General features: G+C 41.5%; 1 protein-coding gene across 3 annotated transcripts in view; it reads right to left on the bottom strand.

Annotated features, from left to right (window-relative positions):
* Positions 1-21,172, bottom strand: part of XRCC5 (X-ray repair cross complementing 5) — an 84,207-nt gene that overhangs the window by 33,410 nt on the left and 29,625 nt on the right. For 2 of the 3 annotated variants that reach the window (XM_081051180.1, XM_081051181.1), the window contains 4 exons: positions 20,017-20,150; positions 12,225-12,421; positions 4,860-4,953; positions 3,343-3,412 (listed from right to left, as the gene is read on the bottom strand). In XM_081051180.1, coding sequence (XP_080907306.1) covers positions 3,343-3,412; positions 4,860-4,953; positions 12,225-12,421; positions 20,017-20,150 — 495 coding nt within the window. The remainder of the gene's footprint in view (positions 1-3,342; positions 3,413-4,859; positions 4,954-12,224; positions 12,422-20,016; positions 20,151-21,172) is intronic. The other variant, XM_081051182.1, reaches the window with a different exon arrangement.

The following is a 21,172-nucleotide window of genomic DNA, read 5'->3' as shown; positions in this document are numbered from 1 at the left end:
CATCACAATGATGGCACTCATGCACTTATGAATACTGTGTAAGAGAACCAACACTTCCACACTTGTAAGATGATTATCATGGACATAGACGTGGTCAGGAATTTTTCTATTGTGAAATTGTAGTGACAGAATGGTGGGTGGGTAGGAAAAGAGGAGGAAAGGGGCCAGAAAAAGAGCACCTGAGAATCAAAGACAGCTTACAGAGCATCGGCAGCCAGAAAGAACACACTCCTGGGTTCGGTATTGTCTCCTCTATGCCAATAAGCGTAGGACAAGAAATATCCCTCATACCAAAAACCAGAAGGAAATGTGTAGCTGCCCATTGTAGACTGCTGATGTCAAGAGGACAGGATCACAATACTCTCAGTAGGACTATACTATTACACCAGACAGAAGAAATTACAACCCTCTTTCAGTTTATAGCAAAAGGTGAAAGGGCCAAGTTCTACCTAGGGGTAAAACAATCTTACCAGCTATCTATTACTGATCGTGCTTTTGGCAAGTGAATTTTAAAAAGTAGATGTGATGGAGAAAAGAGAAGGGCTTCTCCCTCCCTTGCCCTAGGCAGAGATCTCCAAGGAGGGATAAAGATCAGTGCCAGGGAGGCAGCTTAAAAAGCAGAGTACTTTTCACTTGTAGGGGAAGTGAGTCTTGGCTCACAAAGGGCCTTGGAAAGAGATACCCAGGCAGAAGAACAAAGGCAGGAAAAGTAATGAGGAAACAGCATTTCTGAAGCTTGAAATAAGAAAGGAAGCCAAGTTAGGACCATGAAACAGAACTAGTTGCTAAGAAGCAGGTAGTCCCATTTTCCCACAGCTCTGCAGAAAGGCTGCTTTGATGAGGTCACTAGAAAGTTACCCAGTCGTTTGACTGACCAAGTTCTAGATGGAGGTACAGAGGGACATTTGCCATCACAACACTAGCAATGTACCGGGACTCAGTCCTGTCCAACATAAAAGAATGGTCTACTCATCAAAAGTACTGTCTATAAGTACAAGGTTTAAAATTCGTGACCTTATTAGTATTTAAATAAACAAAAAAAATGTAGGAAAGGAGGGCATTAGGGTTAGGAGAAACAGTAAGGTTGAGTGAAAAAAATCTAGTATTTGAAAGAGAAATGGATTTGAATCCCTCTGTGATTTTGGGGGAAGTTTATCTCTTCCAGTTTTACAGTTTTTCCACCTGTAAAGTGGAGATAATACCAGTTTGTAACCTATATGCCATCTAGGGGTCACTGCCCTTGTTATTTTCACAAGACTGCTTCAAATCCCCAATTCTATGGCCTGGGGAAACATTAGGTTTTCCTAAGATAGGAACAAATTCTCCGGAATTTACTCTCATGATCTCTTCAGACTCTGTCTCCTGTGCTCTCAGGTGCTTTCTCCGCTCTGCCTAATGTAAATTCAAGACCCAAAGCACTGCCACTTTACCAGTTTCCTCATACGCAGCACTATAAAACCACGCATTCCAGTTTTACTGACACTGAACATTTGCGGTCATGAGTTGGGAACATATTATAGAATGCTGTGCCCATCCATAAACGCATTCACTTCCTCTCCCTCTCACCTTCTATGCCTTTTCTCTTCATCCTCTCCTCTCCTCTCCTCTCCTGACTGGCTCTGGTTTATCTGCCTCTATGACACTAACTCCCTGCTGCTCTGAACCCCGCACTGGTTAACAACCAAGCCTGGGGACAGAGATGCCGTCTCTACCCAAGCACGTATCAAAGTATTTTCCCAATTAAAACAATTTTCTTTTTCAGAGCATTCTGCCACCAGCTGTTAAAGCTCAAACATTACTTGCTCATGTGCTGCAGGATTGCTGTGTGGGGTAACTGAGACCAACAATACAGCAAAGTGCTAGTACAACGACTTGAACACAGTGGACACTAACTAACTAGTGGCTATCTTTATAATGGTGACGATGTTGGACTTACTTAGGCCCTGAAGAGACCATGCCGACACACCAGCCGTGGAGACCAATCACTTCCAAAGGGAGGACCCTTGACTTTGGCCGAAGTAACTTACAACATATTAGCAAAAGCTAAGACGGCCATAATCTTTCTTCTAAAACGCAATCATCATGATAAACCATAGTGTTCACTGACTTGTCGCAGCGTGTTTCTGCTCCCCTCCCAACACCAGTGAAAGTATGTAGCCAAACAGACAGCAGCATAGTGCAATGCTGGGCAAGTCTCCTCTGATCAATCCAATAGGTGAAGACGAGAAATTCTGAAGTACTGTTTCCACCAATCCTTCCAGAAAGCTGTCACTTTTACATTTCCTTCTTCTCTTCAGATGTAGTTTTGTGTTAAAACTCAAAAGCTTTCCTGCTAAGAATATGGCAGTTCTTAAAAGGGCAGAAAACTGTTCTCCGATCTGAAAGCAAAATATTCACACCCTGCCTAAAAGAGTGCACAGGGCCTGGAAGATTCCATGCTCTCCCTCAGGCTCAGCTGGTTAATGGCAGAGCAGGTCCAGGCATCGTGCTAGGATTCTGAGACTCTAAGTGGTAGGGTGCCCTAGACCCATGCCAGGCACTACAGAGAATTCAACTAAAAAGATGTCGTGCTCTAGGCATGCAGGAGCCATTTTTCCCCATAAAGTGCCAAGAAGTTGGAAGCAGACAGTTCTGCACACACATTAACAAACACACAGGCAGCTCACACAGCAACAATGTGTCCCTGGGCAGCAACAATGAGGACTGCTGGATACAGAACCCGCAGGACTGCAAGCAACAGTTGCCATTCTTTAAAGGTTAAATGAATAGGAACCTGAACACAACTGAGTGTATGAATATTAGTTCAAGACCCTCTATCCGGCCCTGGAAGCTGTTGTACTATTAGCCCAAGCCTACATGGATTCTTGGTGATATCTGATAAGAAAACTGTAAGGACACGGTCAATTTCAGAAGGATCAATCTGGGGCAGCCGCCAGGTCTTTCTGGGACCACTGTAAAGGGGCTCAAACCCTCAGGAGTAGCAGAAGAATGATGAGTCTCAGAAAACAGGAAGACACAACACAAACAAGTTTTCTTCCAAGCTCACTCACAGTAACCCAAAGAACTTCAGTGACGTGGCACTACCAGCTCCAAGGTCCTGGCCTACAGTTTTCTTACCAGGGAGACCTGCAAATGATTTCTCCTTTGGGCAGACCTGTGCTGGGTTTATCCTCATGTGCTCACGACGCTGGCTCAGTGAACTCACTAATACGGGATAACACAAAGATACACGGCTCTCTGTCGCACTGTAACAAAAGGCTACACTTCTTCATCTAGACCTTAAACCTATGAACCTAATTAAGGATCTCCCCTGAAATGCAGAGCTGACGGCATAGTACTCACCTTCCTCAAAGCTGGCGGTCTTCTGCCGCACTAGAGTGCGGAAGTTTTCAGCAGGATTCACACTTCCAACCTAGAATATACCCACAGACAATAAACCTGCAGATCACCTCTCGTTTTTGGCTGCACCCCAGGCAAGATAAGATGGCTTAATGTAGTAAGTGTGCTCTTATACAATAAAACCAAAGACAAAGTGAAGGCCCTTTGTGTTCATTTTCATCTCCAGGGTTCTGTTAAAAGCTAGCAGATTCCTGGAGCCAAACAGCCCGAGTCTGTACTTTCACATACCTCCCTTTATGCAAAGTGACTTCTTTCCAGAGGGGTCAGAATATTACCAAGCCCCCGGCCAGGTCGGCTTGAAGGCTTTATGTGGCAGACGGCTTGTGCATCCTGACACCCAACCAATCAGGAAGGGGAAGATTCTGCAGTGTGGGGTCCGTTCAAAATATATTTGTCCCACTATGACATGAGAAGCAACAGCCCAATGCTTCATGCACTGAACTTCCCTCTCTGGGGGGACTGCTGCTGAGCCTTTGGTATTGAAGTTTTGGTAGAATATATAAACATGCCCAAACTGAACATGTCTCCCCAAAATAAAAGCAGACATATATCACGGTTTACTGCAGTGCAAGGTGGGAAAGTTTCAAAGATGAAAATCTCTGCCAACGACATGGCACTTCCTGATCATACTTATGTCTTTATTCTTCCTGTCCTGCCTTGATAGGGACTAAGTATCATTCAGCTCACAGGGGAGAAGACAGTGGGGTTCCATTATGGCCGGTAAACTCGGGCACAAAATGTACTCCAGTTTCCAGTTCACTCTGGTATAGCTGTCAGAACAAATAATTGTTTTTTCCTTCACTAAAAACACTGAAATAAAGCCAAATCATTCTTGACATTCAGTTTTTCTGAGAGCATTTGTTTCTGAGGTAGAGAAAAGGCATGCCCCAGGGCTCATCATCTTTCCTAGTATATTTGGCTAGCTAGTAAGGAACAATTTTTAAGATCCACTGATTCAAAATAACGCCGCTTAAAATAAAGCAATATGTTCAATTTTGAAAAACCTTCCCATGAAAGAAAGATCTCGAGTGTCAAAGGATACTTGGTTTGGGGAAATCCGAACTTGTGAAACCTGTTCTGAAGTTGTATATTACAAAAGAAATAGTTTTACTCTTAAATTTTATATAGTTGGAGATTGACTCATATCATCAACCCCACTTATCCTATCATTATGATTAAATAGAAAGCAGCAAAATGAAGCCAACAAAATCTCTACAGAAAGTGCCATGACTGAGATATTCCATACTCTACGTATTATGTTGTGCTCTGTGGACTATATATCATAAAGCTAATTCTATAGGTAATTCACTAAGAATTACTTAAAGGAAAAAGTGTAGGATGAGCCTGTATGGCTTATATACAGAGCAAGTGACATTTTAAAGGACTAACAAAAATTGATGCAATCTCCCTGAGCCCCAGCCTTCCCGACACGGGAGAGCACAGTGGGAAGTTCTGCTTACCCTGGTGACACGGCCTTCAGCCAGGCTAGAGAGGCTGAAGTCAGTTCCCCCTTCCTCAGTCTTCACTTTTTTAGAGGTGGGTCCTTCTTCATGGCTGAAAAAGAAAGAAATGGTTCTCCCTCTGCCCCTGCTTAAAACAGAAGAAACAATACAAGTCCCAGAACTGCTGATGGAAAAGTACAACTTTATTTCTCAGTGTCAAAAATAGACAGCCGCACTTAGTCCTCCTTTACAAACAGGCTGCCTCCCTTTGCCAGCCTCAGCTCCTGACGGCCTGGCTGCAGCAGCCCTTGTTTCACAGCAGTACAGAAATTATAATTAGCAGTTGCATCATAAAGCCCTCTCAAAAGATGAAACTGCAAGCACAGGAAATGGAAAATGAACATTTCGGTAAGAAGCCCATTCGCCCTTCGGATACTATTTGCTAGTTTCTGTCTCCGAATTGATAGCTATTAGCTTTTCCATGTATATAGACCACCTTTGTAGTTAACAACCCGTCTTCTCCGTGATGTATGTGAGAGCTTCCACTTACAGCTCCCAAAACTTACCAGACAAACCATGATTAAATATGCAAAAGCTTGCTCTTAGAGAAGTCTCAAACTATAAAAGTCCACTTTCAAAAGAAAACATTTAATTTGTTCTTTTATAAACGTAATTTTGTTTTGGGCAACATGCTAACAGAGTCCAATAGCATCTGTGTAGGAAGGGAAAGATGACTCCCAGGAAGTGTATCAAACATCTTGCCTCAAGTAATAATAGTCTGGCTTTAACAGCCTGCCTTCAAGTCAAGAGGAGGTCAAGTTAATTGCACAGAAGAAGAACATCAAATGCAAACACTTTGACCATAATCTCCCTTAAGCTGCTGAACATAGAGATAGGAAGATTCTTCTCCCAAATAATCAATCTGGGGCAAAAGCAGCTGTCAAGAAGGGCTGAATGAGAAGGGAAATTAGTTTCTAGGATCTAGTATTTCTAAATGTGATGCTTTTGTTCATAAAGCCCAACCTTCAAACAGTGAGGCATAAAGAGGAGGTTATCCTAAAAATAAAGCAAAGAAAAACAAGGCATAAGCTGGCTTATTCAATGATATTTCAATAATGAATGTCCTTACAGCTAGATGAAAGGACTGAAGTAATCAGTACAGCCTTACAAAAAACATGAATAAAAAGTCTTATTACTTGACATCTTTCCCATTCACCATTTGTTTTTTTCCCTTTGAGAAGCAAAGAAAAGTAGAAGACAGAGGATGGGGACCAGGAAACATTAAAAGGGTTGAATTAGCCTGACCTTTTCCCTTCAAATAGAATAATAAATTCATGAAGCCTTGACGGCAAAAATGGAGGAAAAATGCACAAATCCAAGCATGAAATTCCATCAGAATTTGAGTTCATTCAAAAATCAGAACCATTTCAACCTTTGCCAGTTGTCCCCAAGAGACAGACAACATGGTACTGATGAAGATTTGGAGACAAAAGACATGACATGGATTCTAGTCTCAGTTTTGCCACTCACCAGCCCTGGAATCTCACACCTTCTTGAAGATATTGATTTTATATTAATTTTAGTATATCTAGAGTTTAGAGTTATATAAGTTACTGTTCTCTCTGATCTTCAGTTTGCTCCTTAAGAAAACACTGTGATGAAAAGTACAATGAGTATATCAATTACTCATGTATTCTCTTCCAAAAATACGAATTAACATATAGTGGTATTAAGAAGCATTAAACATACAAAGCACTATGCTAAGTTCTGTAAGAATACAGGGTTGCGTCACATAAAGAATTTCTTAAACCCTCCAGTGTAAGAATCTAGGGAAGGAAGAATAAGAAGATGTATATACCAATTCCCCAGAACTGGGCAGGTAAAGGCAGGCCCAGGAATAAGTAGAAAGTAGTGAAAATTTAATATGGTTAATAATCTCAAGATTGAATCATTTAATAGCATGATTAGGAATCCTACATATATTAAACTCATACTGTCTATTTGAAGGGGGAAGGGCAATGACTCTCCTCCCCAAATTATCTGTGGAGGAGCTGAGCCCTGGAAGGTAGAAACTATCCACGCAAAATCACAGCAGATATACAAATGTCAAAAATTAATGCTTTTGGACGTCAGGACCATGGATAATTTGTTGTTCTTTCACCTTTTCTCATTTTCTTTCATAAATAGGTACAAATTCTGTAACTCATTTATTTAGCCAAACATGTACCTAATACTATGTGTCAGCCATTAAGCTAGGCTGTAGATTCTAAATGTACAAAAGTTAATATACAATCAACACCTTTAAGAAGTTCAAGTAAAAAAGGTAAATATAACAAAATATTGTGGTAAGCAGCACATCCTTGAGAGAAGATAGCAAGCTGCTGTTTTGGGTTAAGGCCTGAGGTACCGGCTGGTAAGTACTGAGAGATGAGGACAGAAAATATCTAAATTATAGCCTAAAAACTATGAAGAAAGGAAGTGGTTCTCTAGATAACTGGATTACAGAAAAATACTTATCTGCCTTTTCTTATCTGTGTAACTTCGATTTTAAACTGAAGGTAATGGAAAGCCATTAAAACAAAGGTTTTTAATCAGGGGTCCAAGGATAGCACCAAGGAATGTGTGAACCCCCAGATTATCAAAAGGGTTGGTGTCTCTCTCTCTCTCTCTCTCTCTCTCTCTCTCTCTCTCTCTCTCTCACACACACACACACACACACACACACACACACACACGTGCGCGCGCACGCGCGCGCACACACACACAAAATCATTGCCTTAAAGAATTTTAGAAAGGGAGTGATGTGATCAGATTTGTTTCTTAAAAAATCATTCAGGTAACAGAATGCAGAATGGACTGGAAAGGTACACGACTGGAATGACAAAATCAGTTAAGGGTCATCTCAGTAAAGCAGGCTAAATGGAGGCCCACATAAAAGTAATGGCAGTGGGCAGTGCTAATAAGAGTTAACTGTTTTTTAAAGCTTACCACCATGTGCTAGTCACTCTGCTAAACATATTTATTTTAAATATCTCAGTTAAACTTCACAGCAACCCTATGAGTTAGTTATTATTATTGTCCTTTTACAAATGAGCAAGCCAAGGTTCAAAAGGGCCTGACCTTGTCTAAAGCACACAGTTAGTAAGGTGTCCACAATTAACCCTGAACTCGTAACCACTCTCCTACACAGCCTCTGGAAGGCAGGTATTTGTTATTGCCACTTGGCACAGAGCAACTTGCCAATTTTAACCACTATTAAAAGGAAATGCTTGGGGTTTGATGCAAATTTATCTGACTCCAAGATCAATGCTATTAGCTGCTATATTAACCTGAAGCAAAAGGAGTAGATTTGAGGTAAATCTAATACAATTTGGAGAACCAATCAAATATGGAAAGTAAAGAGAAATGATGGCTCTCTAGAAAAGCAGGTGTCATTCGCTGAAACAGAGAATAATAGCACGAAGAGGGTTGGAAAGGAGCTTGGAAGGAGACAGATGATGAAGTTATTTCTGGACATACTGAACTTGAATTAATGAAGATACTTAAGATTTCCAATGGGTAGGATGGAAATATGTTAGATGGACAGATATTTAATAGTTTTTGGAGAGTTGTAATGTGAAATAATAAAAGGTCTTAGAACATGCATTGCTAAGGCAATATGGCATCATGGTTGAGAGTAGAAGCTTTGGAGTCAGATTGCCTGCATTTAAATCCTACTCCAACATGTAACCAGCTATGTATAATCTTGGGCAAGTTTCTTATCTTCTCTAAGCCTCTGTGTCCTCAGCTTTGAGATGGGCTAATAAAAGAAGCTACTTCACAGAATGGTCAAGAGAACCAACAGGTAATATATGTAAATAAAGCACTCAGCACATAAGTAGCTGTGTCCAATAAAAGTCAGCTCTTTCGAGGAAGAGTCCCAGAGAACGTCAACATTTAAGTTTGGTGGGGAAAGAAAAGCAGCCCCCAGAGGAATCTGACAGGGAGCTGTCAATGGTTTAGATGGAAAACCTGGAGAAGCTGAAGTTAAGGAAATACATGAGTTTTAAAGAGGCAATGAATTCACAATGTCAAGTGTCACAAAGAGGTCAAGAAGGAAAAGGACTGCCAAGCTGAAGTAAGCTCAGCAGTTAGTGTCTTTTGGAAGACCCGTGCCAGGGAAGCAATGGGGGCACAAGCCATGCTCACGAGTGCTGGGAAAAGAAAGTGTAGACTCTTCTTCCAATCAGCCTGGCTTATGGAAGGAAAGAAGATGACAGACAGTAATCAGAGGGAGGAAGTGAGGGGATTATTTTGTTGCAGAGGGAAGGAAATAAAATGTTTATGTGTGGAGGGAAAGGAGCTGGCACAGAGGGAGAAGCTGAAAATACAGAAAGAAGGAAAACATTATTGGTGGGCTAAGGTACCAGATGAGACAGAGGACGGCATCTCAGGACATAGGTGAAAGGATTACCTTGGGACAGGATGAGGTAACCTCTTCCACTGAGACAGGAGAGAAGAAGTAAAGGTAGAAGCAATACAGACACGTTTTTAGATAAGACGGGCCAAAAAACGGAGGAGTTCCCACCTACTGGTCTCTGTTTTCTCTATAAAATTATCATCACCGTCATAGTCATCGCAAATGTGCCAGGATCACGACTAGGATTTTGTAAATCATTGATTTCCTCACACTCTGTATTCATATTGTGTGGGAGGCACTGTATTGGGATCTAGGGATAAGACAGTGAACAGCATATATTAATTAACGCTCATGACAACTCTAGGAGACAGATATTCCTGTTATCCCAATTTACTCATGAGGAAATTGAGGCTTAGGGAGGATAAGCCACTGGCGCCTAAGGTCGCATTGCAGAGCAACGGAACCAATTCACACCGAACTGGCTACCGAAAGTAAGTGGCAGGGAGCCTCAGGGGACTTGAAAAAGTAGAAAACTTTAGGCTACCTGGATAGAGAGATAGTTGCACAAGCAGGATTAGACCTCAGATGTCCTAATTCTCAGGCAAGTTCCCTGTCCGAGAGATGAGATGACATTTTCATTTCAACAGTGTCCAGCAACATTAAAGGAAGCAATGATTTTATAGAAGGGTAATATTTAGTACTAATATTGGACTACAATGTCAGATGCTGCTTTTACCCTTTTGAAAAGAAGAAATCACTTCTAACACTAGGGATTCAACAAGTTCAGCAGGAATAGTAGGTCTCAAGTGGTCAATGTTTTCATTAATAATGTAATGATACTATTATTGCTTTGGGTTTTGACTACTGCCTTCCCTCCAAATAGTTCAAAGTGCTTTATTTAATATCTGTGATTTCATTGTTACAATACCTCTTGAGATGAGGATGTTTTTAGATGGAGAAACTCTCATCAAGGTAAATTTATTTAAGCAAAATCAGATCAAGATTGACAAAGCTGAAGTGAAAACTAGTGTCCCCAGCTCAGGGCTCTTGTCTTGGCCTCTGACACTTCCTGAACAGACATTTTCCCACTCCCCAATATTAACCCCTCACCCTTATACTAGAAACATGTACCCTTGATACAGGGTTGCTGAATATACACAACAAGCATAGCTAGTTGTTAGCAACTTTTTTCTCCTTAGGGAGACTACCTCGAAAGCTGACTGGAGCATTATAAAAATGAAGGGCTTTAAGAACCTGGCAGAAGGGGCTGAGTCATTCTTCTTGAATATAGGAGGTACTTAATAAATATATGTTAAATACATCATGCCTGCAGTTCTTAAAAACTTTCTGAAGTTTTAAGATTTCTGAAGAAAGGTAGTGAATAGGAGTACGCGTAGGTGTGTGTGAGTGAGACCGTTCTCAGGCTCTAGGCAGATCACTCTGCTGTGGCAAACCATGATGGGAGCAAAGAACAAAGTACAGCCAGCACCCTCAAACTTCCTGAAAGAGTGAGTAGTAGGATTAGAGCCGAAGGTATAAGCATAGCAGGGATCAAACCACAGAACAAAAGCCTTCTGGGTCTATGTGGGTTTTTTTTTTACCAGCTAATTTACATTTTAATCAACGGGAAGAGAGGAAAACGACCCTTTCTTTCCCACAAAAGAAGATAATCAAAATCATGAACTGGAGCTTTAATACACAGAGAGAATAGCCAGATGACTGCAGTGAGACTAAAGCCAGGCTGTCCTGGGAAGAAAAAGGGACTCAGAATTGTATTGAACTGTTCAAAATACCAATCCAGAGGATATAGGTGGATGAGGATAGTACAAGGAAAGTGGATTTTTAGGGACAGTCTTCCTACATAGAAGGCATGGGAGCCTAAAGAGAAATATAAAACTGCAGGATGTGTTAGGAATGCACAGGATAGAATCCATCAACCCCATATATATATATATATATATATATATATATATTTTTTTTTTTTTTTTTCAGTTCTGACAAAGCGTATTGACCTCTAAAAAGCCACAGAAAGCACAAAGCTTTGTATGAAACGTTGAAGATAATTCACTGAACGTAAAAACGTACAGAGCCCTGTGAAGGTTTCTAGAAACTACTCAATACTCTTCCAATGGGGCATTTATAAATAACAAACGTCCATAAAGATACAATTGTGAAAAGGAAATCAAAGAAAAAAATTGTGGTCTAAACCTGGATCTCAGAATGCAACCTAAAAAAATAGATCATTTTGATTTGGGGGGAGAAGTCACCAATAACCAAACCTAACCCTGGTAAAATCAATGCTATACACTCAAATGATTCTGGATAACCAAATGCAACTTCTTATGGTTTGTTTTTGCTCTGCTTTGAATGGAAATGGATACAGATTTTGAAAAGAATCTGATGAGGAAAAAAAATAGCTACCTGAAAGCTTGATTTAAAGATTGTATGAAAAGCATTCTGTAATCTTTAAAGTACAAATACCTCACTGATGGTATAACCCAGTACATCACTGAATAGTAATAGCTTAACTGAAGGGCCAGGTTTTTCATTCTCTTCCTCACTTTTTCTCCAAAAATATCACTGATATTTTCCTGACACCTAACCTTCCTGACACCTAACCTAAAAATCTAAAAATTTCACCTTCTCCTCGCATGCCCAGCGCCCTATTTTAAAAATGGTAAAATTCAGTCTTAGATATTAAAACCTGTTTGGACTACTCCATATATAATTCACCAATAGTTTGCTCAAAAAACCCAGAAAGTAGCTGAATATCTCAAGTGAACAGCAAGGATGAACTATACCTGCAATGGACAGATATGAGAAACCAGTATTTTCAACGCCAGGGTCAAATATCAACAGGTTTTTTCCTCCCACCTTTGTGATTCCACAAACCCATGTATAATCCTTAATTCCAGAGCCCCAGTCCATGATGAGCACCAACCTTATGTACTCCAACGTCAAATGCAACTACATCGCGTACTTACTTATCTTGGAAAATGTCCTGAGCAGTCACTTGATCCTTTTTCTTGATGGCTTCAGTCAGAGGGAAAAGGGTCTTTATTTTAGAGAGAGGAATCTGACATCTTGCTGTCACCTCAGTGGGGGGATCCAACATATTCAAAATATGCTGCTGAATTGCGGGCAGAGGCTTCTGGGGATGTAAAGCTCTGCACAGCAGACACTGTGGAAAAGGAATAAGGATTTTAAAACACAGATGTGGAATCACAGACAGCTTCATTATACGTTTCTGATCAGGGATCCTCCATGTTTCGTTTGGGGGCTCTGAGTCCTACGACAGGTAAGTGAGAACAGAGTCGGCCCAGACTCTGTTAGCAGGATGTGCATAATGTCCAAACCAACTAGGAGACAGATCCAAGCCTGGCAGCACTGCCTGCTGAAGCCCTCCTGGAAAGGAGACTCATCTTGTAAAAAGAGGCTGATACTTCACTACTTGGAGAATACGTAAGGTTCTCAAAGACACACAATTCCGAGAGTCTCTGACAATGTGGGATTATAACTTTTGGGTTATAATCCTTTGTCTCCCTTCACTATACTCTGCTTTCTCCTTTGCTTAGTCTTAGAAAACAATGTATGGGGGAGCTGCCCATGCTCAGTGGGTCCCAGGAAGACATCTGTGGGACACATGAGAATACTGGTCTGGCCCGAACCTCCATGGAGTGCGGGTGTAGGCCATTCTCCACCAGCCCATTTGTTTCTGCTCATTTCCACGACTACCACTCTTGTCCAGGTCCCATCACCTCTCACGTGGGCTGCCCTCTCACCTTCTAGCTGGTCTCCCCTAACTAGTCAGCTGAAAACAAGCTCCTTACCACGTCCTAAAGTCACATATCATGCAGCCCCCGCATGGCTCCCTTAGCACGTTACCTGCCACCCTCCTTACTCACCATAACCCAGCTACACAGGCTCTTCCTGTTTCACTCTTATCCAAGCCCATTCCAGCTTTGGAGTCCTGTACTTACTGCTCCCTCTGTCTTTTCTGCCTGTCCCCAGATCTCAACAGAGCCGGCCCCTTTTCATCATTCTGTTTCTGCCCAGTTATCTCCTCCGAGGGGCTTTCCGACACTATATGAAGAGTCCCTCCTCCCCTTCCTACCACGCAGTTATTCTCTATCACTAACCTTGTTTTATATTCCTCACAGAATTTATTATCTAAAATTACCTTATCAATTTTTCAGTTTATTTGTTTATTCCCTAACCTTCTGCCTGGAAAGTAGAGATCCTGTTTGTCTTGTTCACTGCGGAATTCCAAGTACTGAAAATAGTGTCTGGCACATAATGTGCACCTAACAGATACTGGTTGAAGGAATAAAGTGCGCTTTCTCAGGACTCTTTGGCTGTTCACAGAGGTGTCAGGAAGTAACACCAAGAGTGGGGTCAAGGTCAAGGGCAGGGCAGGTTCTCCATTGCTTTACGAGTGGAAAGCCACTTCCATTCAATCACCTGTACTGCTTTCAGTCCACTAAGCCAGGCCCTGGCAGGACTGGTTTCTGCCCAGAAAAAGAAATACCCTACGAGGAGTAAAGGAAGGCAAGCAAAAAGGCAAGATACCATTAAGAAAGAGAAAAAATTAAACTATCGCTTCACTGCTGTTTCCTTTGATTGCTTGAGAATTAATTCCAAGAGTAGGTTGTGTTCGGTCTCTGAATGTCAGAGACCTTGACTTAACATTAGGTCTCTGAACGTTAGGTCTCAGAGACCTTGACTTACAGACAGAGCCACGTCTGCAAGAAAATGACAAAATGTCTGTTGGCCTGCACCTGCAGACAGACCCCAACTTGTGATAACAGAAAACGCCACAAAACAGCACCTGGCTTACAGGCAGTTAGCATTTTCTGTTCAAACAATGCTCCCCTGTCAGCACGGATTCTATAAAAACCTCTTCACCCCCTCCCTCGGGGCTGCAAGTCTCCTTTAGGTGTGCAGCCCGAGCTGTAGCCGTCTTTGCTCCGTCTGATATACTTTTCTTTCTTACAATAAAAACTTTCTTAACTTGCCTGACCATGCGCGTTCCTTTACAGCCCGACCAATCAGGTTGGAGAACAGGGCTCTTACTATTCCCACCTTTAAACAACTTACACATTAGTAATTTTGAAGAAAAACCAGAGAGCTATGTGGCTCCATTAATTTCAAAATACTGTTTCCTAACATAAGATATATGATTTATACCACCCCGTGGACTGTTTTCCTACCCTGTAGAAATATAAGCCAGAAGTCTCCATTCTAAGAAATAAACGATACTTAGGCTTAAATAGGAAATACCATCCGAGAGTCGATGTTCTACTAATTCAGCAACTCCTGAGGTAGGAATTAAATACTGATTTCTTCTAGAAATTTCGTGTGCTGCTCCCTGTTTCAATACATCAACCACAAGTCTTCCTTCTCCATAATACATTCAGTTGGACTCCTGTTTTCCTCTTTTCTAATGCTTTGACTTTCCCTGGAGCATCAATAACATCAGGCCTATTTAACGTGAAGCAAAATGGAAACAAAATGATCCCAAGCACTGTGAATCTACCTCCAACCTTCCTCTGCATAATTTTTAATTCACAGCGCTCTCCCTCAGGTTAAAATACCTAAAACAGCTTAGAAAGCCCTAACGATGTAAGTAGTAAGAAAACACTCAACACAGCCTACCTTTTACATCCTGGAAGTGTCTATTTGACATTCAATTGACTTTTTTTTGGAAAAGAACTAGAACAAACCATGGACAAATACCCTACCCAGGCTCCCCACTGAAAAACATTCCAGATTTTCAGTATGAACTCTAGCAGTGTTCATACTGTTATTAAGCAATTCTTTCAAATAGTGTCATCATCTGCAAGTCAGAAACAGAGGACCTACATGAGATGCTCTAAAGCAGGGGTGTCCAAACTGTGGCCCACAGGCCAACTGCGGCCCGCAATCCATTTTTTATTGGCCCACAGCAAATTCCAAAAATATATTTAGTTTACTTAAATAAACCAGGTGAGGCAATGTGTACTTCACCTCGAGTGAGTGGCCCGGCTGTTTGTGTATTTTACCGCATATGGCCCTTGGTGAAAAACGTCGAAAAAAGTTTGGACACCCCTGCTCTAAAGCATCAACCTCTCATATTTTCTTAAAGGTCAGGTGGAATACTTATAAAATTAATTCAATCAAAACATCCCAATTCATTTATAAAAATGTTATGATAAAGTGACACTTTTTCTGAAAGTGACACTTTTTAGTGGCTCAGAAGCTGAGGGTCAGACTTCAATCTATTTATTTCTCTTTTAAGCAATTGTGATTCTTCAATGTGATTTTTACAATTTGAGAGACTAGAGAAAAAACTGCAAGTCACATGGCTAACTTATTAAGTTAGTAGTATGTTGATTTTAGCAATACTGTATCAATTATCTAAAGGCAGTTTTAACTATACACTGACAAAAGATCGACTTTTCAGCATTTCTTTCCAAAATTAGAAATAAATTAACATCCTGCCAACAAATGATTCATCTCTCTCTCTTTTCCCTACTCCCAGCTCATTTACCGTTATAAATATTTCACCTAAAAAGAAAGTCTTCCTGAGTTCCAAGTCCTCCTATAGCTTACTCAGCCCTCTTCTCTCTTCCCCTTCCTCAGTTTCTCCTCCAGCACTGAATTTGTCTCCGGCCCAATTCCTCCGCTGATGCTGGGCCTTCAAAGCCCTCAGACATAACCACAAACCCTAAGGGACCTTTGCCATGCTCCTTTTTCTCCAATGTGCAATGTCTGATTTGTGATTCTTTCTTCTGCACACTCTTCTCTTCCTGTGGCTCAATAAGCACCAGTTCCTCCTAGTTCTTTCTACCTTCCTGACTTTTTTTGCGGCGTGGAGGCTGAAATGTTTTCTTGTTATTGTTGTTTTCAAAGCATTTCTTTTTATGTCTATCCCTAATTGTCCATTCACATGTTGGTATTTAGGACTTTGTTCTCTCTTCTTCTCACTCGACATATTCTCCCAGGTGACCTCATTCACTTTTGTTTCTACCTATATGAGGAGGGCTCTCAAATCTATACATTTAGTCCTGAATGCTCTTCTAGGCTCTGATTTCCAACTTTCCCCTGAGTGTCTATACTGGGATAGCCAATATGTACCTCAAATTTAACACTTGCAAAAAGAAATGAATTACCTTTTCTGTCTGTTCATTCTATGTGCCTCCTCACAATTAATGGTGCCACCATCCTTCCAGTCAGCCAACCTAGGATCTTGTTACTTCAATTCTTCTTATTTCTCATCAACTACCATCTAATCCCTTAAGTCACAACTACTCTCCCTTCTAAATTTTCTCCTCTCTACTATCTCTGTCACTGCTTTAATTCAAGCCTTCATATGGGCCACTGGAGGTTACCTAACTGGTCTCAAGCCCATCCCCTATGCTCCATCAGAGCTCTTTTCTAAAAATCACGCCACCCACTTGCTGACAAAATCCTTCTGTGATTACCTACTACCTAAAGGATGAAACTGAAATGCTACTTACCTACACTGCCACTTTCCCTATCATTTTCCCCTACAGCCAATTCTCCAGCCTCATGAAACTATTTGTGGATCCCTTAATATGTCACACTTCCTCATGTTTCCAGGCTTGCGCACATGCTACTTCTTTTTCCTGGCATGCCCTTGTCACATCATGAATCCCCTTTTTTCTTCAATGACACATTCGTAAGTCACTAAATTGCAAGAATCTCTCATTCTTCTTATTCCCACAGTATTTTGTAACCGCCACTGTTATATCTATTGGTTTTATATCTCTACTCCCGTCACTCCTCTGGAGGGGTCCTTTCAAGTAGCGAGCTTATAGTATCTTTAGCACAGGGCTCAATAAGTATTTGTTTTAAAAACAGTAAATTCAATTTATAAATGCCCTAGCGATGATACTTCTTTATACAGATAAACCATATTAAAAACTCTCTCCCACAAAAGAAAACCAAGTTGGTAAATTGTAAAAATCAAAGTTTCCAGTTCTTATAGCTCTGAAAGATAACACTGCCTGTGTTCTTGTATCTACTCCTTAATCCAAGAAACACTTCCTGGAGATAAACAGAAACCACCCTGAGCATACCTGCGATGTATTAGAAGTTTGACTTTTCACCATAGTTGTTAGGTCTCCGAGTGTTAGAGACTTTGACTTAATGTTAGATCTCTGAATGTTAGGTCTCAGAGACCTTAACTTACAGACAAAGCCACGTTTGTAAGAAAACGACAAAATGTCTGTTGGCCTGCACCTGCAGACAGAGCCAAACTTGCTGTGGGGACAGAGCCTGAGAGAGCAGTTTCCAGGCTCTTGGCCTCACATAGAAAGGTGCTGGCTCAGGTAGTAAATGGCCATCACTGTGACTGGATGGCCATCAGCTGTGGCTAGTTGGCCGTCAGCTGTAACCAGTGAGCCATTGGCCACTAATGCTGTGGCTATGCTACCAGAAAATGGGGGCTAGCAAAAAGACGGTGCTGGCAAGCGCGGATTGCAGTTAGCATGGTGGATTGCAGCTAGCAAGTGAGGTTGGTTGGCAGAGAGAAGTGGACGGCAGGTTGTGGATAGTGTGGCTCCTGCTTCCTGTGTCTCCAATCCAGCCGCCAGTGAGAATATAGTGGTATGACTCCCGTACCTATGGCTCCGTGGGTGTTCCTTTTTGGCCTCACCATGTCCTGCATTCTTATGTGGGGAGAGGGAGCAGAGACCCCCTCAGGCCGCCCCGCACAACACTTGCAATAACAGAAAACACCACAAAACAGTGACAGGCTTACAGGCAGTCAGCATTTTCTGTTCAAACAATGCCCCCCTGTCAGCACAGCCCCTATAAAACCCTCCTCACCCCCTCCCTCGGGGCTGCAAGTCTCCTATAGGTGTGCAGCCCGGGCTGTAGCCATCTTTGCTCCGTCCGACAGACTTTCTCTTAATAAAACAGACTTTCTTAAACTTTCCTAACTTGCCTGACCATGCGTGTTCCTTTACCAACCGACCTATCAATAAGCAACCTGTTTCTGCAAGCTTTCCACACCAATTGGTCTGCTCTTCCCTTCCCTACAAAAGGCAAAGACCTTTGGGTCTTGAAGACCACTTGTCAAAACACCAAAGGATTTTATACAAGTAATTTAGACTTGGTTACACTTAGAATACTAAGTGTATTCACTGAGTCAGGCCTTTACATATTAAGCTTCATATTTCTAATTTTAGAACAAAAAAAAATTTTTTTCACTACTTAAAGGAATTATAAGCATTGAAAAAAGCAGGCGGGTCGGCCTGCTGCTCAGGTGGTTAGAGCTCCATGCTCCTAACTCCAAAGGCTGCCGGTTCGATTCCCACATGGGCCAGTGGGCTCTCAACCACAAGGTTGCCAGTTCAATTCCTCAAGTCCCGCAAGGGATGGTGGTCTCCACCCCCTGCAACTAAGATTGAACACGGCACCTTGAGCTGAGCTGCCGCTTAGCTCCCAAATGGCTCAGTTGGTTGGAGCGCATCCTCTCAACCACAAGGTTGCCATTTCAATTACTCGACTCCCGCAAGGGATGGGGGGCCTGCAACTAAAATTGAACATGGCACGTTGAGCTGAGCTGCCGCTGAGCTCCCGTATGGCTCAGTTGGAGTGCGTCCTCTCAACCACAAGGTTGCTGCCGGTTCGAATCCCACAAGGGATGGTGGGCTGCGCCCCCAGCAACGAGCAATGGCAACTGGACCTGGAGCTGAGCTGCGCCCTCCACAACTAAGACTGAAAGGACAAAAACTTGACTTGGAAAAAAGTAATGGAAGTACACACTGTTCCCCAATAAAACCCTGTTCCCCTTCCCCAATTAAAAAAAAAAAAGATTTAAACAAACAAACAAACAAACAAAAAGCAGGCAATTTCTCTTATGTAGAAGGTCGCTCAAAATTACAACACACCCTACTATGGACTTGAGTTAGTTAAGAAGGCTCTGAGAAGTGAGTCAGAAGAGACAATGAATGGTCTCTCCATCAAACAGCCCCATCCTCCACAGGAATAGGCCCTCAAGTCCTCTGTGGGGAAAACTCTGCCTGAAAAAAGTGTTTGTGATTTTTTTTTTTCAGCTTTTAGGGGTTCAGAGAAGCCTGTGTCCTGCTGTCAACAATTTAATCCAGGACTGAAACATTCCTTCCCCTTCAACCATGGTCTATTCCTCCCCTTCCTCAGTATAAGTCAGCAATCCTGTCAACTTCCCCAGTTTCCCTTAATCTTATCTTCACATTCCAATTCCTTTGGCCCAAGATTCAGAAATCCATAATTTATATTTCTCTGTATTTTAGTTACTTTATAATAACTTTATGCTATAACCTCTTTATATGGCCTCTATGCTACCTTGAATTATGAAATTATTGACAAATATGGCACTGGAACACTTCTTTCCTAACAGTGATTATTATACAGTTCATAAAAATTCTACCATTTGGATATAAAAAACAAAGAAAAGTCTGATTCACATAAAATAGAGCAGAAAACCTGGAAAAAGCATCAAAGAATCTGCTTTTTACTAAGCCCTTTTGTTTTTCAATAAAAACAAAAGTCTTTCTCCAGAAAAAAATTTAAAAGCATTCTAGCTTTACTTTTTTCTTTCTAAAAACTCAGAGTATCTTTCTCTTTTTTAGTGGGAAGAAGAAAGTGTTATTCTTCCATTAAACAGAGTTACCGAGGCCCTCAGAGGATAAAAACATTTGTTTGGGACTGCCAATTACCCTAACTTTTCACTCAGTTCACTCTCATTTAAAAACAAACAAACAGATCGGTTAATCTCTCTTTTCTCACCTGAAATAATCGCTGAAATTGAGGGTTTGGGATTTTGGTGTTTGGAAACAAGTCTTCAATCCTGCCCTCTTCTTCATCTTCCTTTATCAAGCTCATGGAGTCAATCAAAGCATCAACAGCACTCAACTGTGCCTCTGAAACAGGATAAACAAAGAGCAGGGGAAAAAAATGACTACCTACATTATTTCCCCTTAAAACAAATGCTTTCCATCCATAACAACATTGGCAGGTTATACATCCCTGGTTCTGCCAAAAATATTCCGTACTTATGCAAATCATTTACCTGAGTCTGTTTTCTCATTTGCAAAGAGTTATTTAGAGTAGCTGGTGTCTTAGGTCCTTTCCAGCTCTACCATTTAGTGAACCTTTGACAATGGAGTATCATATCAAAAGCAAAAGAATTTGTTCCAGAGGAATGCACCACAGCCACACAAAACCCAACTTGTATATGGCAATTCAAAATATTCAGTATTCAATGAATTAATATTCAAAAAATTAGTAATGAGCTAAATGAGAAAAACATTTTAAAAAGGAAAAGGAAAACCCCTTTGGTCATGAAGCATTCACTTTATAAGGATTTAACATAATTTGTATCAGAGTATACCAACGTAACAGGAAGACACCACTGGACCAGAGGGAGCAGATTCCTTCACACTCTCCCTGACTCAGAATGAGCTCCTGGCAGTCTGCACATATGCACACCTGCGTACATGTCTTACCCCACTTCACTCTAAAGATCGCTGAGAGCAGAAATGTGACTTCCTGGTCTTTGTCTCTCCTAACACCTAATGGAAAGCAAGTGCTCCTTGATAAGACCCTACCAAGTCAGTAGAAATTACATAGCTCAAAGCAATGCGGATGAAAGGCAACTGACCCCCAAAGGCTTCCCCTTAAACTACCATGCGCACCTTTCCTTCTGCTGACTCATACAGCAGTTCAGCTGTTAAAAGCTGAAGCGCTATTTCTGGGTCATTCACAGTCAGTAGGCAAAAGATAGGAAAGAATAAGCGGTTCCTAAAAAAGTCGATTATGCTTCTCTTCTTCACCTTCTAAAATACCCCTTTTGTACAGCTACTACAAGATGAAAGAATGTACAGGGGTTTATCATGAGATGCTTCGATCCCATTTTTGGCTTTTCCAGGGGAGGTTCTGGGTA

This window comes from Rhinolophus hipposideros (assembly GCF_964194185.1).
Source record: "Rhinolophus hipposideros genome assembly, chromosome: 6".
Taxonomy (NCBI): Eukaryota; Metazoa; Chordata; class Mammalia; order Chiroptera; family Rhinolophidae; genus Rhinolophus; species Rhinolophus hipposideros.
This window is presented reverse-complemented; position numbering and strand designations above follow the sequence as displayed.